General features: G+C 36.0%; 1 protein-coding gene across 1 annotated transcript; it reads left to right on the top strand.

The window, feature by feature from the left end:
- The first annotated feature begins 1,276 nt into the window (after window positions 1-1,276).
- Window positions 1,277-10,930, top strand: LOC123678903 (protein I'm not dead yet-like). Its single transcript, XM_045616169.1, has 5 exons — window positions 1,277-1,773; window positions 2,785-2,974; window positions 3,145-3,620; window positions 6,417-6,797; window positions 10,543-10,930. The coding sequence occupies exons 1-5, from the start codon at window positions 1,417-1,419 to the stop codon at window positions 10,825-10,827; spliced, it is 1,689 nt and encodes a 562-aa protein (XP_045472125.1). The 5' UTR covers window positions 1,277-1,416; the 3' UTR covers window positions 10,828-10,930.
- Window positions 10,931-19,498: the final 8,568 nt, after the last annotated feature.

The following is a 19,498-nucleotide window of genomic DNA, read 5'->3' as shown; positions in this document are numbered from 1 at the left end:
TTCATCAGCATCGTGAAATACTTATAAGTGCTGAATTTCATGAAAATACGTTCAGTAGTTTCCCGTATAAATATGGGTGAGGTTCCTCGTGAAAGACCCTGTATGTTACTGTCAGTAATAAAAATCAATGAAAGTGAATGACAGAAACGGTGTAGTACTAAAATAGAGCTTTGTAACTAAAACCATCCCGTAACCTACAAATGTAGTAAGGGCCAACTATATTATTGCAGAACAACATAAGAGTGAAGTTTGCATTCTATTGAAAGAGATGAATTTATTGATCACATATTCTAATTACTAATATATTTCAACAAGTAGTTCTATTGTGAATAGGAATAGAGTAATTTTCATTGAATACCCAAAAAATTATATATTTATCTCTGCCAAAATACTCATCAAAATATCTTAGGACATGAATTCACAATAATGGATTCGGAATTTTATTGGCTATATCAAACGTATTCCCTCACTACAAAATGGCACGGCGTTCTCAAGCCATTTCCGAAAGTGCGCCCTCTCTCAAGGGATTACAGTGTTTCATCCCGATGGAATCGTCAGTTGAACACTCAGTGATCCCTGCCGAATTACTTTCCCCATAACAGATATATATATCTGTTCTAAACAGCTGTATCTAAACAGCTTGGTAAATATATCCATATATATATATATATATATATATATATATATATATATATATATATATATATGGATATATTTACCAAGCTGTTTAGATACAGCTGTTTAGAACAGATATATATATCTGTTATGGGGAAAGTAATTCGGCAGGGATCACTTGGTAAATATATCCATATATATATATATATATATATATATATATATATATATATATATATATATATATATATATATATGGATATATTTACCAAGCTGTTTAGATCTTCCGAGGTATAGGCATCCCACGACGCCATCTCTCGGGCAAGCAAAGAGTTACTACAACGATAAACGACATAAAATTGGTTAAACTCTCAGAGTAATAATCTCTAATGTTTAGGTACGTGTTTATATCCAATTTTATCCTTCCATATTATTCGCATTAAGCAACAACAAGTAGGTATAGAGTATTTCTTAATATAGTTTTTTTATCAATCAGATATTAATCTTCAACGCACAATCATAGTTAAGTTCTTGTTCTAAACTTGAAGGATTCTGAATATCCTCGAAGAGAGCTACTCAACTAAAATTTGCTTTCAAAATAAAAACCTCAGTTATTCAGAGAAAAAAAAGATAACCAACTCGATCATAGTTTTCTAAAATATGATAGTTATGTCAGAAGTGAAATTCTATATTTTCAATTCAAATTTGTGTTAAAACTATACCTTTAGTGCATACATGAGGAATAATTATAAAGTATTTTAGGCCAACTAGAGTTCTGTGACAGTCAATTTATATAAAGTGATGAGTTTCAAAAATAATCTTTGGTTAGCTGTGAAGTTTTACTGGAAGGCTGTTTTCATAATTATCTACCCTTTACTTCTTCTTCCTATTTTCCTTATTTATGACAATATTCCAAATAGATGTATTTATGTGATAGTCCTGATGGCAGGACTCTGGATAACAGAAGCACTTCCGATTCCAATCACCAGTTTCATTCCTATTGCTTTCTTTCCGTCTATGGGAATCTTGGATTCTCGGCAGACTGTAGGGTGCTATATAACAGAACCCACTATTTTATTAATTGCTGGTTATATGCTAGCTCTGGCTGTTCAATGCAGTAATTTACAGCTGAGAGTTTCTCTTCATATCATCAAGATGGTAAGTGAAACGTGCTTTTTAATTATTCAATCCCAGGAATTAATTGAAATAATTTTCGGATTATATGTATTATGTATAGTATGTTCCAGACAATTTTTAAGGTGCGCTCTCTATCGGTGATTGCGACCAAAGGGGATTCCCCGCGCCCATCTGCCTCAATTTAGATACGTGAAAAGGGGTTTCCCGAGTCGTTCTTACTCGATTCACATATAAAACAAAGAGGGCTCGATTTTAATTAGATTTGAAAAAGGTATCGAGATTATGTATTATTTAAATTTCTAGTTAAATAAATATTCTTTTGTTTCTGTTTAATTTTAAAAATTGAGACTCTTGTAATATATTCCTTCTACTGAAAAATATATTGGAGAATAAGAAACAAAAGTTATAATAACTTTTATTACTGAGCTAACGGCCGATTTTGAAGAAAATAACTTCTATAGTTTACAGGTCTAACTTGAATAACGGAAAAAATATAATAACAAAATAATGAATATCTGAGATAAAAACTGTAGAACACACATAATCTAGCAAGATACGTAAATTATAAGAAATAACCTCAGAGTTATATACCGGGGGTATCTCTATTTTTTAATACCGTGTATTTTTATTGATCGGGAAGTCCCCGAGAGGCAAGTCAACCGATACATTTCTGTGTTCTTGTAGGCTGTGGTGGCGCAGTGTGTTGATATTACATTTTATTGTCAACTTTTGTGTTTAAAATCTTTAAGAGCTATAAAGATTTTTTTTCCAATAATTTTTACAATTCTGCGCTTCAATAAATACACTTAGTAAGACAACTCGGGATATTGGGGATGTAGTGACTTTGTGCACGCCATCTCTCGCAATCCCAAGAGAGAGGGAGAGACCTTCGAAATTGGCTGAAAATGTCTCGCCAAAGGGTATAAGAGACAAGATTTTTGAATTGAAAGCGGGACAAGTCATAACTTAACCATAGTGGCCTAGAGGTTTTATATTGTCGGTTCAAACATGAAGGATATGTTTTATTCTCAGATTGGTTTTAGTCCGAGAAAACTTCATGTAGGATTCACATGTGTTACAATGTTCATATCAATGTGGATTTCTAATACTGCAACTACAGCCTTGATGATACCTATAGTTTTTACAACACTAAAGGAACTTCAAGAACATGGTATAGGTAGAATATATGAGGAGGAAGTTCCCGAAGAACAAGATGAAGAAGGTGAGGATTTGTAATATGCAATGATTTCAATTTAATATGATATTCACTTCCAATTCAAAAATTTCAAAAAAAAAACTCATAGGCAATTTCAATAATGGAGGAATGATGAGATTTATTCGAAATATCTCAGTACCTACTATAATATCAAAAAATTCTTTTTTGCTTCGTAGGACCAGGTGAGCAGACCAGGCGTCCAACAAGATCAACCATGGGATTTTTTATCACAATAGCTTATGCAGCATCAATAGGTGGTACTGGATATCTAACTGGAAATGCTAGCAATTTGGCATACAAGGGCATCTATGAAACAACTTACCCAAACCTCAAGGTTAATAGTGGCCATTGGCTCTTGTTGTGTGTACCCTTTATGTTGATAACAACGTTCTTAACTTTCATCTGGATTGAACTTTTATACATGGGCCTCTTCAGGCCGAATTCTTCTGCTGCTCAAGAATTTCGAGCCTCAACGGAAGATACTTTGGCTGCAAAAACTTATATCGAGGAAAAACTTCGAACTATGGGTTGGATATCATTCCACGAGATAGCAGTCGCTATATGTTTTGTTACTGCAATTTTGTTATGGGTTTTGAGGCAACCACAATTTTTTCCTGGCTGGGCAGATCTTTGGGTATCATCTGGCACAACGGTAATGGAATTGAACAATTAAAATATATTAGTATTTTGGTACCTTTGATCCAGTTTTTACGAAATTCATATTGAATACTATTTCAACTATAGTAGCACATCTTTTGTACTTATAAGGAATTCAGGGACACATAGAATGACATTTTTGTTTTAATCTCTAAAGACGGGAGCCTCCATTTTCAGATAAGAAATTTTTATGATTATGTTTATTTATGTGCACTAAACTATTTTTTTTATTCAGAAAATATTCTGCAATTGAACCTAGATCAATGAAAAAATCTGAAAATGAAATGAATTGAAAATCATTTCCTTCTATGGAAATTATATTGAATCTTCAATTGAAGAGTCCCCGGTCTACCATAGTAAAACACATTTTTTTGGCAAAATTCGATTTTATGATTCATCATAGTTTCCTTCGAGGGCGATACAGCTATTATAGTGATCTTCCAACTTTTCGATATCATTTTCGTGGAACGATTTGTCGTTCGCTTCGAAATAGACCTCAGTTTCGGCGATTACTTCTTCATTGGCGCTAAATTTCTTTCCAGCCAGCATTCTTTTGAGGTCTGAGAAAAGAAAAAAGTCGCTGAGGGCCAGATCTGGCGAATACGGTGGATGCAAAAGCAATTCGAAGCCTAATTCATGCAATGCTGCCATTGTTTTCTTTGATTCGATACACGGCGCATTGTCTTAATGAAACAGCACCTTTTTTTCTTCAAATGGGGCCGTTTTTTTAACGATTTTATCCTTTAAACGATCCAATAACGCTATATAATAATCGCTGTTGTTGGTCTGGTCCTTTTGGAGGTAATCAATGAATATTTTACCTTTCGCATCCCAGAATACTGATGCCATAACCTTGCCAGCTGACTGTTGTGTTTTTCCTCGCTTTGGATTCGGTCATCGTGTGCAGTCCACTCAGCTGACTGTCGATTGGACTCCGGAGTGAAATGATGAAGCCATATTTCATCCATTGTCACATATCGACGCAAAAATTCAGGTTTATTGTACTTAAACAGCTTCAAACACTCAGAATCATTAACACGTTGTTGCTTTTGATCGATTGTGAGCTCGCGCGCCACCCATTTTGCAAACAGCTTTCTCATGCACACACATATTCGTGAATGATATGATGTACACGTTCAGATGATATCTTCACAATGTCTACTATCTCGATCAACTTCCCTTTATGGTCATTCAAAATTATTTTGTGAACTTTTTTGGTTTTTTCGTCGGTGACAGCCTCTTTTGGGCGTCCACTGCGTTCGCCGTCTTCGGTGCTCATTTCACCACGTTTAAACTCAGCATTTCAATCAATGATGGTTGATTTTCCTGGTGCTTCCCCGGAAACTCTTCATCCAGCCAAGATGAACTTTTTTTTTCCATCTTTTTTCAAATAACAAAAGTAGCTACACTAACAACGCAATATCTCACAAACTAATGATCGGACTGCAGTCAAATTTTCTCACGAGCGTTTGAAGGTTGGTACTAGCTGAAAATCATATGAATTCAATACTAGCTTTCTGTGCATCAGACCGGGGACTTTTCAATTTGCCCAATATACACATACATCAAACGCAGGCCCGGTCTGGCCAGGTCGGCGATCGCCGAGGGCCCCCGGCCAAGGGGGCCTTCTAGAAAATACTGTAGTTGAAGACTCGAGTGGACTTGCATTGTAAAAGGTGTTTTTTTTCGAGGTATATAACTAAGTTGGCATTACTGTTCAAGATGGCGACCGATTTAACAGCTGTCAAGTGATTTATTCTCAGTTTGGTTTGGCAATTCATCAAATTCAGCCAAACGATCATCAAGTAAGGCATAGATTCGTCGAATAGGCCCAAGAGGAGATTGCCGTTGTTCCCGATTTTCATAAGCGAATTTTGTTTAGCAATGAAGAGCACTTCTGGTTGAATGGCTACGTCAACAAACAAAACTGCCGCATTTGGAGTAAAGCTAATCCTCAAGTGTATGTCGAAACACCGTTATATCCAGGAAAACTGACTGTTTGGTGCGCTTTATGGGCTGGTGGAATCATTGGTCCGTACTTCTTCAAAAACGATACGTTACAATCAATGGTGATCGGTATAGAGCCATGATTACTAACTTTTTCATTCCTGAATTGAACAACCATGATGTCCAGGAGCTGTGGTTCCAACAAGACGGCGCAACATGTCACACAGCCCGTGCCACAATCGATTTATTGATAGACACGTTTGGTGACCGACTAATTTAACGTTTTGGACCTGTGAATTGGCCTACAAAATCTTGAGATTTAACACCGCTAGACTACTTTCTGTGGGACTATGTAAAGTCATTGGTCTATGCGGATAAGCCACAAACCCTTGACCATTTGGAAGACAACATTCGCCGTGTTATTGCCGATATACGGCCACAAATGTTGGAAAAAGTCATCGAAAATTGGACGTCCAGATTGGACTACATCCGAGCCAGCCGTGGCGGTCATATGCCAGAAATCATATTTAAAATGTAATGCCACAAGATTATCTTGCGGATAAATAAAATTCATGTCAGTCGAATAATCCATCGTTGTTTTATTGCAATTTAAAGTTCTATAGCTCTAAAAAAAACACCCTTTACAAGCGTGTAACTTCAGAATTAAAAATTATTCAAGAGCACGTTTTCGCTGCCGGGGGAGGTTCTCGTCTTATTTCCTGAAGGGGGCCTCAAATCAGCATCTAGCCGAGGGCCTCCAATGGAGCCAGACCGGGCCTGATCAAACGATCCGATGTTGCCATTCAAATTGAACCGATTCAATAATTTTTGGTTTTTTCTTCAGGTAAAAGATGCTACTGCTGCGATCGCCATTCTACTGGTTATATTCCTAGTGCCTAGAACTGTTAAATGTTTCTACATATTTAGTTCCGAAGAAGAAAAAAAACCGACGAGTCACTCAAACGGTCTGTTGACATGGAAGTACGCATTGAGGCGGCTCCCATGGTCATTGATATTTGTGATAGGAGCAGCTTTCGCCATCGCCGAAGGAAGCCACAAAAGTGGATTGAGTGAAAGAATGACCAGAGATCTAGAAGGAATGGAAACATATTCTCCATTTGGTGTTCTAGCTGTTTCAGCGCTTGTGGCTACAGTAATGACCCAACTGACCACTAATATTGCTGTATGTGTGATGTTGATACCAATATTGGCTACAGTTGCAAAGGTGAAACACGCATTTTAAGACTAGATCATGTTTCTTCTTTTAGTCAATTAGATTTAAATCTGCCCATTTTTGTTTAAGTATCGATCTGTGTTCATGGTAGCTGCAATATCATCTTTCTCCTTTCATTTCCCGCTCAGAAAGAAAACTATGAGAATATCGGGTGTCCCAAGGTGAGTGGCCTATTAGATTATTATGGAAACTATTGATGGTAAAGATTTCAAATTTTGTGGATAGATATTTGGCCATGTTAGGTACATTTTTAAAATAATTTCACATTTCCAGTGTTGCCGGATGTACGACAATTTGGCAACAACTTTGTTATTTTAAATGGGACATCCGGTATTTCTATTTTTTTTATGATACTCCATAAAATATTAAATCTATTCACTCTTACTTTTCCATCCCTATCTTCAACGGTTTTTGAGTTATTAATTATTTTTCGAAATTTTAGATCAAATTGGCGTATTACGAAAATGACTCTAGTTCGCTCAATATTTGAGATTTAAGTCAGAAATTTTGCAAGTCGTTAGATATTGATCTGATCTGTGTCACTGCTTCTGAATTATGGTTGTCAATAATACAGGACGGACCAAAAAAAATCATCATTTTCCAAGTTACAAAATAGTAAAAAAGTCTGTGTAAGTGAATAGAAAGATTGTAGAATTTGTTGTACTGATTCCAAAAATTGAAAAATATACTAGGTGTCTAATTTGAAAAAATAGACTTTTTACAATTTTGTAACTTGGCAGATGATGATTTTTTTTGGTCCGTCCTGTATTATTGACAACCATAATTCAAAAGCAGTGACACAGATCAGATCAATATCTAACGACTCGCAAAATTTCTGACTTAAATCTCAAATATTGAGCGAACTAGAGTCATTTTCGTAATACGCCAAATTGATCTAAAATTTCGAAAAATAATTAATAACTCAAAAACCATTTGAGATAGGGATGGAAAAGTAAGAGTGAATAGATTTAATATTTTATGGAGTATCATACAAAAAATAGAAATACCGGATGTCCCATTCAAAATAACAAAGTTGTTGCCAAATTGTCGTGTATCCGGCAACACTAGAAATGTGAAATTATTTTAAAAATGTACCTTAACTGGCCAAATATCTATCCACAAAATTTGAAATCTTTACCATCAATAGTTTTCATAATAATCTAATAGGCCACTCACCTTGGGACACCCGATATAAGGTGAGGTGTTTCCAGCCTGTTTTCATGATACAGTCTCTCTCAGTAGCTTGAGGATGAGGTGTTTTTACAGGGACTACTGATGGAATTATCATCAGTATGGCAACTCAGTGGTCTGTGTCATATACACTTCCATAGCGGGGCGTGGTTACTTTGCCATAGGGTGATGAGAATTGCGCAGTCTACAACGCCATCTCTCTCATTAACAAAGAACGACTATACACACCCCTGCCAGTACCGACGACGCCACCCTAGAGGAGGAGGGACGAAGCTGTGGCTTGATTGCCCTTGACTACGAACAGTACACAGCAAAAGACAAATAAGGGAAATGGAACAGATACACAAATTTATATAATTTATAACAACCCAACTTATTGGGTCCCTTATTTATTATGTTTTTTCCTTCTAACGACAGGGTTATTTGCGTTGGTTACTTGAATATTTCGTCGAAGGTACTTTCGGCGCCTAGTTGTATCAGATTCAGATATAATCACTGGCGGAACATGTGTGGGATCTTCGGTGCTCTTGAAGTCAGATAATGAGAGAGAGAAAAATGTCTTTATTGACTCAAGAAGATTCGTGGTAGTCGAGGGATTCTCTGACTAATCGGTTGGGTTGTTTCATCGCCTTCCCAAGAGTTTTGAGAGTGATTTAATGAAAAAATTTCTTCAACAGCGGTAGGTATGTCTGACGATGGAGTTGGGTATTGCGAACAAACAAGGGCGCATTGAAGGCGGTCCTGAGGAATTTATTCTGAAGAATTTGTAACTTATTCAACTTCATTGCTGAGGGTGCGAAAGCCCAATATGTTGAAGCATAAATTACAGTGGGATGGATAATGGTTTTATACAGGGTGTTTCATTGGGAAACGGAAATACTTCACAGATGCATAGGTGGCACCAAGGCGGTTCTGGAGATACCCCATTTATTGGGTCGTACTGTCTTCGTAGCCGAGAAACAGGGTGTTTAATGAATTTTGCCCGTTTCTTTCTGAGGCCATATCAAACGAACCACCCGGTATATTTTCTTCATATTTGGCAAATATGTTACTAATTTAGAGCCCAAACGTATCATGCAATAACCGCCTTGACAATCCAGTTCCGGGTTAACAAAAAATTATGAATCGTTTGAATCCTCGAAACAGCACCCTATCCATCGGAATTTGTTTTAATATTCGGAAACACCACTAAAAACTAAACTGAGACGTGTTCTTCAAATTTCCGCGTAGACAGTTTTACTGCACACATTTTCAACGTAAATGTGAAGTTTTAAAGAACTTGGATACCTGATAGTGGTTTGAAGTGACTTTTAACAATGAATTATCAAAAATATTGAATCCATAATTATTTCAACATTACTTTGTACTTCATCTTCACTTTTTAAATAACAATTTCGGTAATTCATGGATTGGTCGGGGAGGCCCTCATAATTGGCCTTCAAGATCCCCTGATTTGAATCCGGTGGATTATTATGTCTGGGGTCACATTAAATCGTTATTTTATTCCTCTGAAATCAATACTCGGGATCAGCTAATCAGAAAAATAGAAGAGGCTAGCCAGTAAATGGAAAACAATCCAAATGTGATACGGAAAGCAGTTCGAGATATTCTGAAATGAGCAAGAAAATGTTCAGATCAAAATGGAGGACATTTCGAGCCGTTTTTATAGTTATTTTTATAATTATTTTGTTATTATGTTTTTTGTTCATAATTGTTTCAAAATATACGATATCAACCTAATGCAACTCAATTCTCAATAAATAGAAACTGAAATAGTATACAGCTATAAAAAGGAAAACCAATGTAAAAATCAATTACAAAGTAATGTTGAAATAATTATGGATTCAATATTTTTGATAATTCATTGTTAAAAGTCACTTCAAACTACTTTCAGTTATCCAAGTTCCTAAAAACTTCACTTTTACGTTGAAAATTTGTGCAGTAAAACTGTCTGCGCGAAAACTTGAAGTACATGTCTCAGTTCAGTTTTAAGTGGTGTTTCCGAATATTGAAACAGATTTTCAAAATGCCGATGAACAGGGTGTTGTTTCCGGGATTCAAACGATTCATAATTTTTTGTTAACCCAGACCTGGATTTTCAAGGCGGTTATTGCATGAAACGTTTGGGCTCTCAATTAGGAACATATTTGCCAAATATGATGAAAATATACCGGGTGGTATATCCAGAACCGTCTTGGTGCCACCTGTGCACCTGTGAAGTATTTCCGTTTCCCAATGAAACACTCTGTATAAGATAAGTTTGATCTGAATTGATAAATGGACAGCGAAGACAATTTGGCAAGCACCTTTTACCCTTTTGGATAGCATATATAATCCAGGTGCTGGTTATATTTGGAAGTGGCTAAACTGTTTGAATAATCTCCGTCACTAGAGAAAAATAATGTTTTTCTGGGTCCAATTTGATTAGCCATCCTTCCAAACACTCTTTTCTTATAATCAATTTCATAGTTATTGGAATCAAGGAAGAGAAGAGATGATATTTTGTCGATTATTCCAATTAACACCTTCTTTACATTTTTTGCAGGCTACTGATGTTCACCCACAATACATAATGTGGCCTTCTACCATCGCATGTTCTTTTGCCTACCTTTTTCCCGTTTCAACTCCGCCGAATGCATTGATCGCCAGTCATATAAATTTACCAACAATAGAATTGATCAAGGCAGGAATTGGAGTGGCCATAATTTCCTATTTGGTGCTACTTCTCATCTTCGCAGTATTTTTGCCATTCCTCATGGATATCAATAAATTTCCATTGGATGCTTATATGGGTCTAGATGCTGGCATAACGACGACGGAAGAAGGATGAATTATTAGCAGATACAGAGTGAGCAAATATGGAATAAGTATTTCTGTTAGGAATATATTTGTTCTCTATTTAAATTATAATATATTATTGCATTTTTGATTGATATCATTTATTATTTAAAATTCGCTTATTCTAATCGTATATATCAGTACATTAGTATCTTAGAAATGCCTATTTCTTGAAGTGAACGTGGCAGTGAGGTTGGTGTGTCATGAACGGGTTGGTCACCGAATGTTGACCAACGTTCACTTATCTCCGGTTGAGATGTTCTTTCAACCCATGGAAGAGCGGCTTTCCAGAGGTCTCGGAGAATTAATAATTATACAACTTCACAAAGGTGTTATTTGTGAGTTCGGCCTGCCGCTTCTATGGACAGGTCTTTTCAGTTGACTTTCTTTCCCCATTTCAAACTTAAATACACTGCTCAACAATTGATAGGGATCACTTACTTGTTCTAAATTTATTTCTGAAATATTCGCTCCAAGATTATAAATTTAGTCAGATATCAGAGTATTTTCAGTTGATAATATGGTTCACTTGAGAAAAGAATGAAAAAATGGAAAGTTGGAGAGAAAAAAAGACTTTATTAGGAACACTCAAAATTCTGTGTTTGAATAACATAAAAATTTTATGATGAAACCACAAGAAGGCTGAAGTTTCGGTTAAGCTAGTACCTAGTTGGTCCCCCACGAGCTCGTCTCAAGCATTCTACCCTAAGAGGCATACTTTCGATCAAACGATTTATAAAATTGTGGGGCAAATTCGTCCAAATATCCCGTAAAGCGTTAGAAAGGTCCTCCAGGTTATTGATCGGTTGTTCTAAGGTTGACAATTGTCTAGACATCTCAGACCAGACATGTTCGATGCAATTCATGTCTGGAGAGTGGGCTGGTCAGTCCATCCTATCAATAGCATGAGTTTCTAGCGCTTCATTAACCAGACGACTACGGTGTGGACGGGCATTATCGTCAATTAAAATGAAATTCTCGCCCACAGCAGCCGCAAACGGAACAATTATGGGTTCAATAATCATATCGTGATATCAAAAATTCAAAAATATGGCGTCGAACGAGACGGACGTGTCTGATAGAGAGGCTGATGATTATGCAAATAATTGTGAAAATAACAGTGAAAAAGTGTTCAAATGCTGTTCAAAGTCGTGCAAGGTGTGCATATGCAATAGGTGTTTCGCTATTTTCCACGAAAGCTGCATAAAAAGAATGAAAAATGTGAAAATCATCAACGAAAGAATGATTGAATGCTGCGATAAGAAAAGTGAAGATGAAAGTGATAAGGATGAGTACAAATCCCTAAAAGTGGAAATACACTACCTGAAGCTCCTTGTGGAAGAAATGAGGGATAAAAACAACGTCCTAACATTGAGTAATAAACTACTTCAAGAAAAGTTAGGAGAGGTTAGTAAAGATCAAATAGATACAAACTGCGCCGTAATTCCAACCATCAAGATAACGGATGATAACAAACGTAAACAAACTGATCAATCATATGCAGACAGAGTAGGCACAAGAGAAAGTAGTTCCAGTGAACCCAGAAAGGAAAGTCAAACAACACAACGTAAACAAATATACTGTAAACAGGTTTCAATCCAAGAACAACAGATTAGATTACAAACCCAACCAATAAAGGCAATTAAAACTTCCAAAATAGAAATGGCAAAGAATGAAAAAAGCAATGAGGAGAATCATGAAAAAGAATACCAATGACAATACCAGAGAAGAAGACCGAACAGGAAAAGAATGGGGACAATAGGAACAAGCAATGAGACAACTAATGATGATTTCGCGGGAGTTCAGAAAAAACTTTGGATTTACATATATAGAGTAAATAAAGCTTGCTCCGAGGAAAAAGTACATGGATATATCAAACAAAAAACTGGACTTACCGATAATGAAGTTTGGACTAAAGAAATTCCAGTGAAAGGAAATGGTTTGAATAGATATGTTGTCACTGCACCGATAGACAAAAAAGATTTATTATATAGCTCAGAATTCTGGCCAAATGGAGTAGGGGTCAAACGTTTTGATTTTGATAAACATAGAGAATTCCTACAAACACTAAACATACAAAAAGAACCTTCTTTTTAGTAGATACACCTGCTGGTACATCACAAAGAAATACACAAAGACAAAATGAACATCCGAATATGTCTAATAAATTTGGGATTTTACATCAAAATGTTAGATCCATAGGCAATGCCAAAGAACTTTTAGAAGAAGCACTGAAGGAGAATGAGGAAGTGAAGGTGTTGTGTATATCAGAACATTGGAAGACAGAAGAACAGCTTCAATATCATGCAATAGCAAACTTTACATTGCAAACACACTTCTGCAGGGCGGAAAAAGAACATGGGGGAGTAGCCATTTACACCAAAAATGGGTTTCAAGTAAAGGAGAGGAAAGACATCAAAAAGATCTCAAAAAAAGGAAAATTTGAATGTGTGGCAGTTGAATATTATATAGGAAAAAGTAAACAGGTCTGCGTCGCTGTATACAATGACGGAAATGATGATATATTGACTGAGGGTATGGAAAAAATTTTACAAAAATTACACAATGAAGATGTGAAAGTGGTAATAGCAGGGGATTTCAATATAAATATGGAAAAAAAATCAAGTAAAAGACGCAACATACTAGATTTGATGGGGACATATAATGTAGAGCAGACAATTAATCAACCGACCCGAATAACAGGGAACTCAGCAACATGCATTGATGGTATTTTTACAAATAGTGAATTACTATATGAAGTCAGGATTTTTGATGCACACATATCCGATCACACAGCCCAAAAAATAGTATTCACCATTGATCAGGAAGAAACGAAGTTCAAATACAGACGTATGTTTTCAGAGAGAAATTTTCAACTCTTCAAGGATGCACTGAGAGAACAAAATTGGGATTCTCTGTATGAAATTAATAAGAAAGACATAAATAGCCAGTTTGATCACTTTCACACGTTATACAAGGAAATTTTCAATAAATTATTCCCAATCAAAAAAATTAAAGTGAGAGGAAAACCAAAAATGGATAAAATGGATCCTGAAACTGCAACCATTAAAGAGAAATTGGATATACTGCTAACGTTAAGCACACACGATGAATCGTTCAGGGAAATGTATAGAAAAACAAAATTATAATATGATAATCATTTGAAAAGGAGAACAAAAGATAAATTCGACAGGAAAATCAAAACATCTGAAAATAAAAATAAAACTATGTGGTCTTTCATAAAATCAATGAATAACTCTCAGAAAACAAATCAATTTCAAGTGAATGGAGATCCAACCCATATTGTCAATGATATGAACACCTTTTTCATAAATGCAGCTACAAGACTCACAGCAAATATAACAAGAAACAGGAGTGAATACCAGTATGTGGAAGAAAATAAATCCTTGTTACTGAGACCAATAAATTTAGAAGTAACCAAAGAAATTATAACGTCGTTGAAAAATAAAGATACAAGTGGATATGATGGAATATCAAGCAAAATAATAAAACAGACAGCTGAGGAAATAGTTAAACCTATGAATCACATTATAAACAACTACCTCAAATGTGGTATTTTTCCAGAAAGAATGAAAATAGCAATAGTCAAACCAATACATAAAAAAGGTGACGTTAATGAATACGGAAATTACAGGCCAATAAGCATCTTACCAAGCTTCTCAAAGATACTAGAAATAGCGTATTGTAGGCAGATCATGAATTTCTTAACAGAAAATGCGTTCTTCAAGGAAAGTCAGCATGGATATCGAAAGGGAAAATCGATTCAAACGGCTATTTTCAGGTTTGTATCGAAAATAGTGGAAGCATTTGAAAACAAGGAATATGCAATGGGAATTTTTTTGGATTTGACTAAAGCATATGACTGTTTGAGTGTAGATGAGTTGATGAGAAAATTAGAAAAATATGGCATACGAGGACCGGCTTTGAAATGGGCAAAGTCATATTTTGCATCTAGGAAACAAATGGTACAAGTGGAGTCACAGGGAAGAGTGTTCAATTCGGAATTGGAGGAAATCATTTTGGGAATTCCGCAAGGTAGTATAGCTGGCCCCCTTTTCTTCTTAATATACATAAATGATTTTGATGAATGCCTTGGAGTTGAAGAAGGGCAGGTGATTGCAGCAAATTATGTGGATGACACGAATCTATTAGCTATTCATAAGATTTTTTCAGAACTAAGGATGATGAGCGAAAAATTGATAAAAGAGAGTGAAAATTGGTTTGAGATGAACAACTTAGTACTCAACAAAGAAAAGACACGTTTGGTACTTTTCACACCCTCTAACATGAATAGCGGAAATTTAAGTATAAACCAAAATACCAATTTGGTAGAAGAACACACCAAGTTACTAGGAATGTATATTGATTCGAATTTAAATTGGAATGAACACGTGAATTACTTAAGCGGAAAGTTAAGAACAAATATCTATGGCCTGAGGACAATGGCACGATACATTGGATATGAAGCCCTGAAAGCTCTGTATCACGCGACGATAGAGTCAAGGCTGAGATTTGGAATGATTTTCTATGGAACATCGAATATAGAAGATTTGTTCATATTGCAGAAGAAAGCACTTAGAATAGTAAACAATCTGAAATACAATGAATCATGTAGAACTTACTTCAAGAAAAATGGAATACTGACAATATATGCCTTATATATACATGAGTGCTTGTTGTTTATGAAGAAAAACGACCATCTTTTCCAAAAATATCGAAATGAAAAATCATTCCACGAAACTAGAAGTTTGGACTACATATTTCCCAAATTCAAATTAACAACAAGCCAAAAACAAGTGGAATACAGATGCCTGAAACTTTTCAATTCATTGCCTGGCAATATAAAAGCAATTCAGGACACCAGAACTTTCAAGAAGAAAATATACAAGTTCCTATTAAATTTAGAGCCCTATAATATGGCAAGTTATACGGGATAAAATATATATATATGACACTGTTTCACTTCATTTTCATGATTTTGTTATGTAATATGATTTGAAATAAAGTACGATTTATTATTATTATTATTATTATTATCTCTGGCTGGTCATGGTGGTGTTCTGCAGAACAACCAACTCTGTGCGTTGGTTCAAACAAATGCCTCCCCATACACATATAGAACCTCCGCCAAAAGCTGTTGTGGGTACCATAAACTGTTCTGCATACCTTCGACCTCTTTCCCTCCAAGCAAGAATACGTTCATCGGAGTTGATCAAACGAAATCTAGACTCATCCGTTAATAAACATCGGCTCCAATCTTCAAGTGTCCAATTGCGGTGCTCCTCAGCCCATTGCCGTCGATGAACCCGGTGTTCCCTATTCAAACGGGGATGTTGTACCCTCTTACGTGCTCTCAAACCACGAACATGTAGTCGTCGTCTTACAGTATGGTTCGAAATTAGAACTCCTGTTGCAACTCTCAGTGATCTATTGAGCCGCGACGCCGGGTAAGTGGGATTTCTCCTAGCATTTAGGATCAAAAGACGATCTTGGGCAGCTGTTGTACTGCGCTGCCGACCTCCCCCATGAACATAAGCTACTGAGTCGTTTTGGATGAACCTATTCCAAGCCCGACTCACGACACTTTGCGAAACATTCAACCGCCGGGACACTTCTCGCTGGGACAAACCTTCCTGTATCCACCGTATGATTTGGTCCAGTTGCACAGGAGCCAAACGTCTTCTCGGCATGACTGATAAGCTGATATTGTTCTCATTTCTTCAATTATTGTCACCTTATGTGTTTGAACGAGAGAAAAAAACAGATTTAATAACAAATACCACATTGCTTTTCACTCCACCTGTAACAGCCTACAGATAATAATCGATTTTGTGAACAAGAGCCGATGGAGTGAGGAAGACTTTGATATAATCAACTCAAAACATCTTACTTTTTCCTTAGAGAACATATAATGTACAGATATTCACGAGATAACTTGAAAAAAATACAAATGAAGAGAAGTTCATAAGTGATCCCTAGCAATTGTTGATCAGTGTATAATTAAGCAAAAAATAAATATCCAAAATTACAATATCCACAAAATTTGTATATATTTGACTCAACGGCCAAAATTTGAGATTCAAAACAAATGTCTCAAATAATCTATTATTCAAACAAAAGAAACAAAATAACTCAACTTTGAATTTGGGAGAATCGGGACTACTCAAATAAACTTATCTTCATCAGATAAAAAAAAATAAGAATTAAATAGCCAAAAGATTGTTAACTTGCCCCTTATCACCGCTAGGTGAGTAAATAGGCCCTGCCTCTACCTAGTTTTAATTCTTTAACTTTTTCACACGAGACGTGTAATTCCTTTTCAATAACTCCTGTCCCGATTCACGCACTCCGAGCTAATCTATTTCTTACCAAAACAAATTTTATAACTTTATCCCAAAAAAAAATAAATCTAAACTTTATCAAAAATTGAATCCCTGCTTTTCTATTTCTGACCTGACTCTTCCTTTCTCAGAGCCAAAACTTTTCCTTTTCTTGAATACTTAAAATCCCTAAAACTCACTCATCTACCAATTTACCGTTCTATTTAACTTATCCTTATTAAATATTACTCTGATCTTGAAATAGAAATTGTTTTGCTCTAAGTCCGGTTTCGCGACCGTCGCACAGTGGGGCAAGATACCCAGAATGTTGGCAAAAAATCAGAAAACTGTTTTTAACTTGAGAAATCATTTATTTATTCATTAATAAGTTACAATGAAGCCCATTAAAAAATAAAAGTGTAAAAAAAACCACAGGTAGAGGTTCGATTTCCGGCAGAAAATAATTCGAGGCTACCAAAAATTAAGAATTTTAATGAATGATTTTCTCTAATGAAAAACAAAAAAAACAACTTTTATACATATTTTGATTATTTAGAAATCAGAATCGGTATCATTATAAATTTTTTCTTCTTCCTCTTCTTCTTCTGATGATGAAACTTTCAACAATTGCAAGCCCTTGGAATTTTTTATTGTTTCCTTTTTTTTATTTTCTCTTTGCTTGTAATTACTGGATCGCTACTGATCAAAAATAAATTGAAAATATCTTCGACGCGTCGTTCGAATTCTAAATCCTTCTCAATATGAGACCCTAAGCAATACTGATTTCCTTCTTAAACCTCAACAAAATCGTAACCACCCCAAAAATTGCCCAAGATACCATGCCAATTAGATCATTAAAAATTTTTTTATCCTTCTTCATTTTTTCGTCAACAGACCCCACCTTCAACCTCAGCTCAAGCTAGATTTTTCTGCTGTCTCGACTAGAACCATACTTCGATTTTGCCTAACGAACTTTTTGCTGTATTATCTGGGAACGACCATAATGGTTCTTCACATGTATCGAACTCAGATAAGTCAAGATTTCCCCGTATCTGAATTATTTTTCTTATCCCTAAAAAATATATCGATTTCACCAACGCAGTGAGACGATAACCAGGAAAAGCAATAATCGAAAATGAATACATCCTGCTTCTAAGATAAGATCAGTTTACACAAGTCACGACAGCTCTTTTGAATTTAACGTATATTCCTTCTCTGAATAATAATTAATTCAAATAATCTCAATTATTTCCAAATTTCCGATTTCTTCGAGTTCTTCGTAATCAATTGCAAATCAACAAATTTGCAAGTAATTTGGGATCTTGGGAGGCGTTCTTAACCAATTTTAAAGGTGCGTCATCTTCTCTCAGAAGGTTACAACGATGAAAATCATCAATATGGCAACTCGGTAGTCTCTGCCATATATACTTTCCCTCTCGATAGCGGAGAATGACTTTGCTTTGCCGTAGAACGGTTTGGTTTATATCCCAAGCTATGCCGTTCTACCGAAAATTTCACAGCCTGTAACGCCAGCTTTCGGGCTAGCCTCTATAGAACGTTTTTGCAGTAGGAGCTGCATATAAATGTTAAGGTACTACTGCATCTATTAAATATAACGGGTGTTTTTTTTTCGAGGTATATAACTTTAAGTTGGCATTACTGTTCATGATGGCGACCGATTTAACAGTTGTCAAATCATTTATTCTCAGTTTGGATTGGCAATTCATCATGAATAGACTCACGCCTGAACAACGCTTGCAAATAGTGCAATTTTATTTCGAAAATACTGGTTCTGTGCGGAATACCTATCGCGCACTACGTCCATTAGCGATGAAGCGCACTTCTGGTTGAATGCCTACGTCAACAAACAAAACTGCCGCATTTGGAGTGAAGCTAATCCTCAAGTGAATGTCGAAACACCGTTACATCCAAAAAAACTGACTGTTTGGTGCGCTTTATAGGCTGGTGGAATCATTGGTCCGTACTTCTTCTGGAACGATGATGGCCAGAACGTTACAGTCAATGGTGATCGGTATAGAGCCATGATGATTAACTTTTTCATTCCTGAATTGAACAACCATGATGTCTAGGAGCTGTGGTTTCGAAAAGACGGCGCAACATGTCACACAGCTCGTGCCACAATCGATTTATTGAAAGACACGTTTGGTGACCGCCTAATTTCACGTTTTGGACCTGTGAACGGCCTCCAAGATCTTGTGATTTAACACCGCTAGACTACTTTCTGTGGGGCTATGTAAAGTCATTGGTCTATGCGGATAAGCCACATACCCTTGACCATTTGGAAGACAACATTCGCCGTGT

This window comes from Harmonia axyridis, chromosome 4 (assembly GCF_914767665.1).
Source record: "Harmonia axyridis chromosome 4, icHarAxyr1.1, whole genome shotgun sequence".
Classification (NCBI taxonomy): Eukaryota; Metazoa; Arthropoda; class Insecta; order Coleoptera; family Coccinellidae; genus Harmonia; species Harmonia axyridis.
This window is presented reverse-complemented; position numbering and strand designations above follow the sequence as displayed.

What these genes read in the sequence shown, in the direction of transcription:
- LOC123678903 (XM_045616169.1), top strand. Translation starts at nt 1,417, where the DNA reads ATGAGTTTCAAAAATAATCTTTGGTTAGCTGTGAAGTTTTACTGGAAG. An exon ending in GGGTATCATCTGGCACAACG is followed by an intron (nt 3,621 to 6,416) that starts GTAATGGAATTG and finishes TTTTTTCTTCAG; the next exon opens with GTAAAAGATGCTACTGCTGC. An exon ending in TATTGGCTACAGTTGCAAAG is followed by an intron (nt 6,798 to 10,542) that starts GTGAAACACGCA and finishes CATTTTTTGCAG; the next exon opens with GCTACTGATGTTCACCCACA.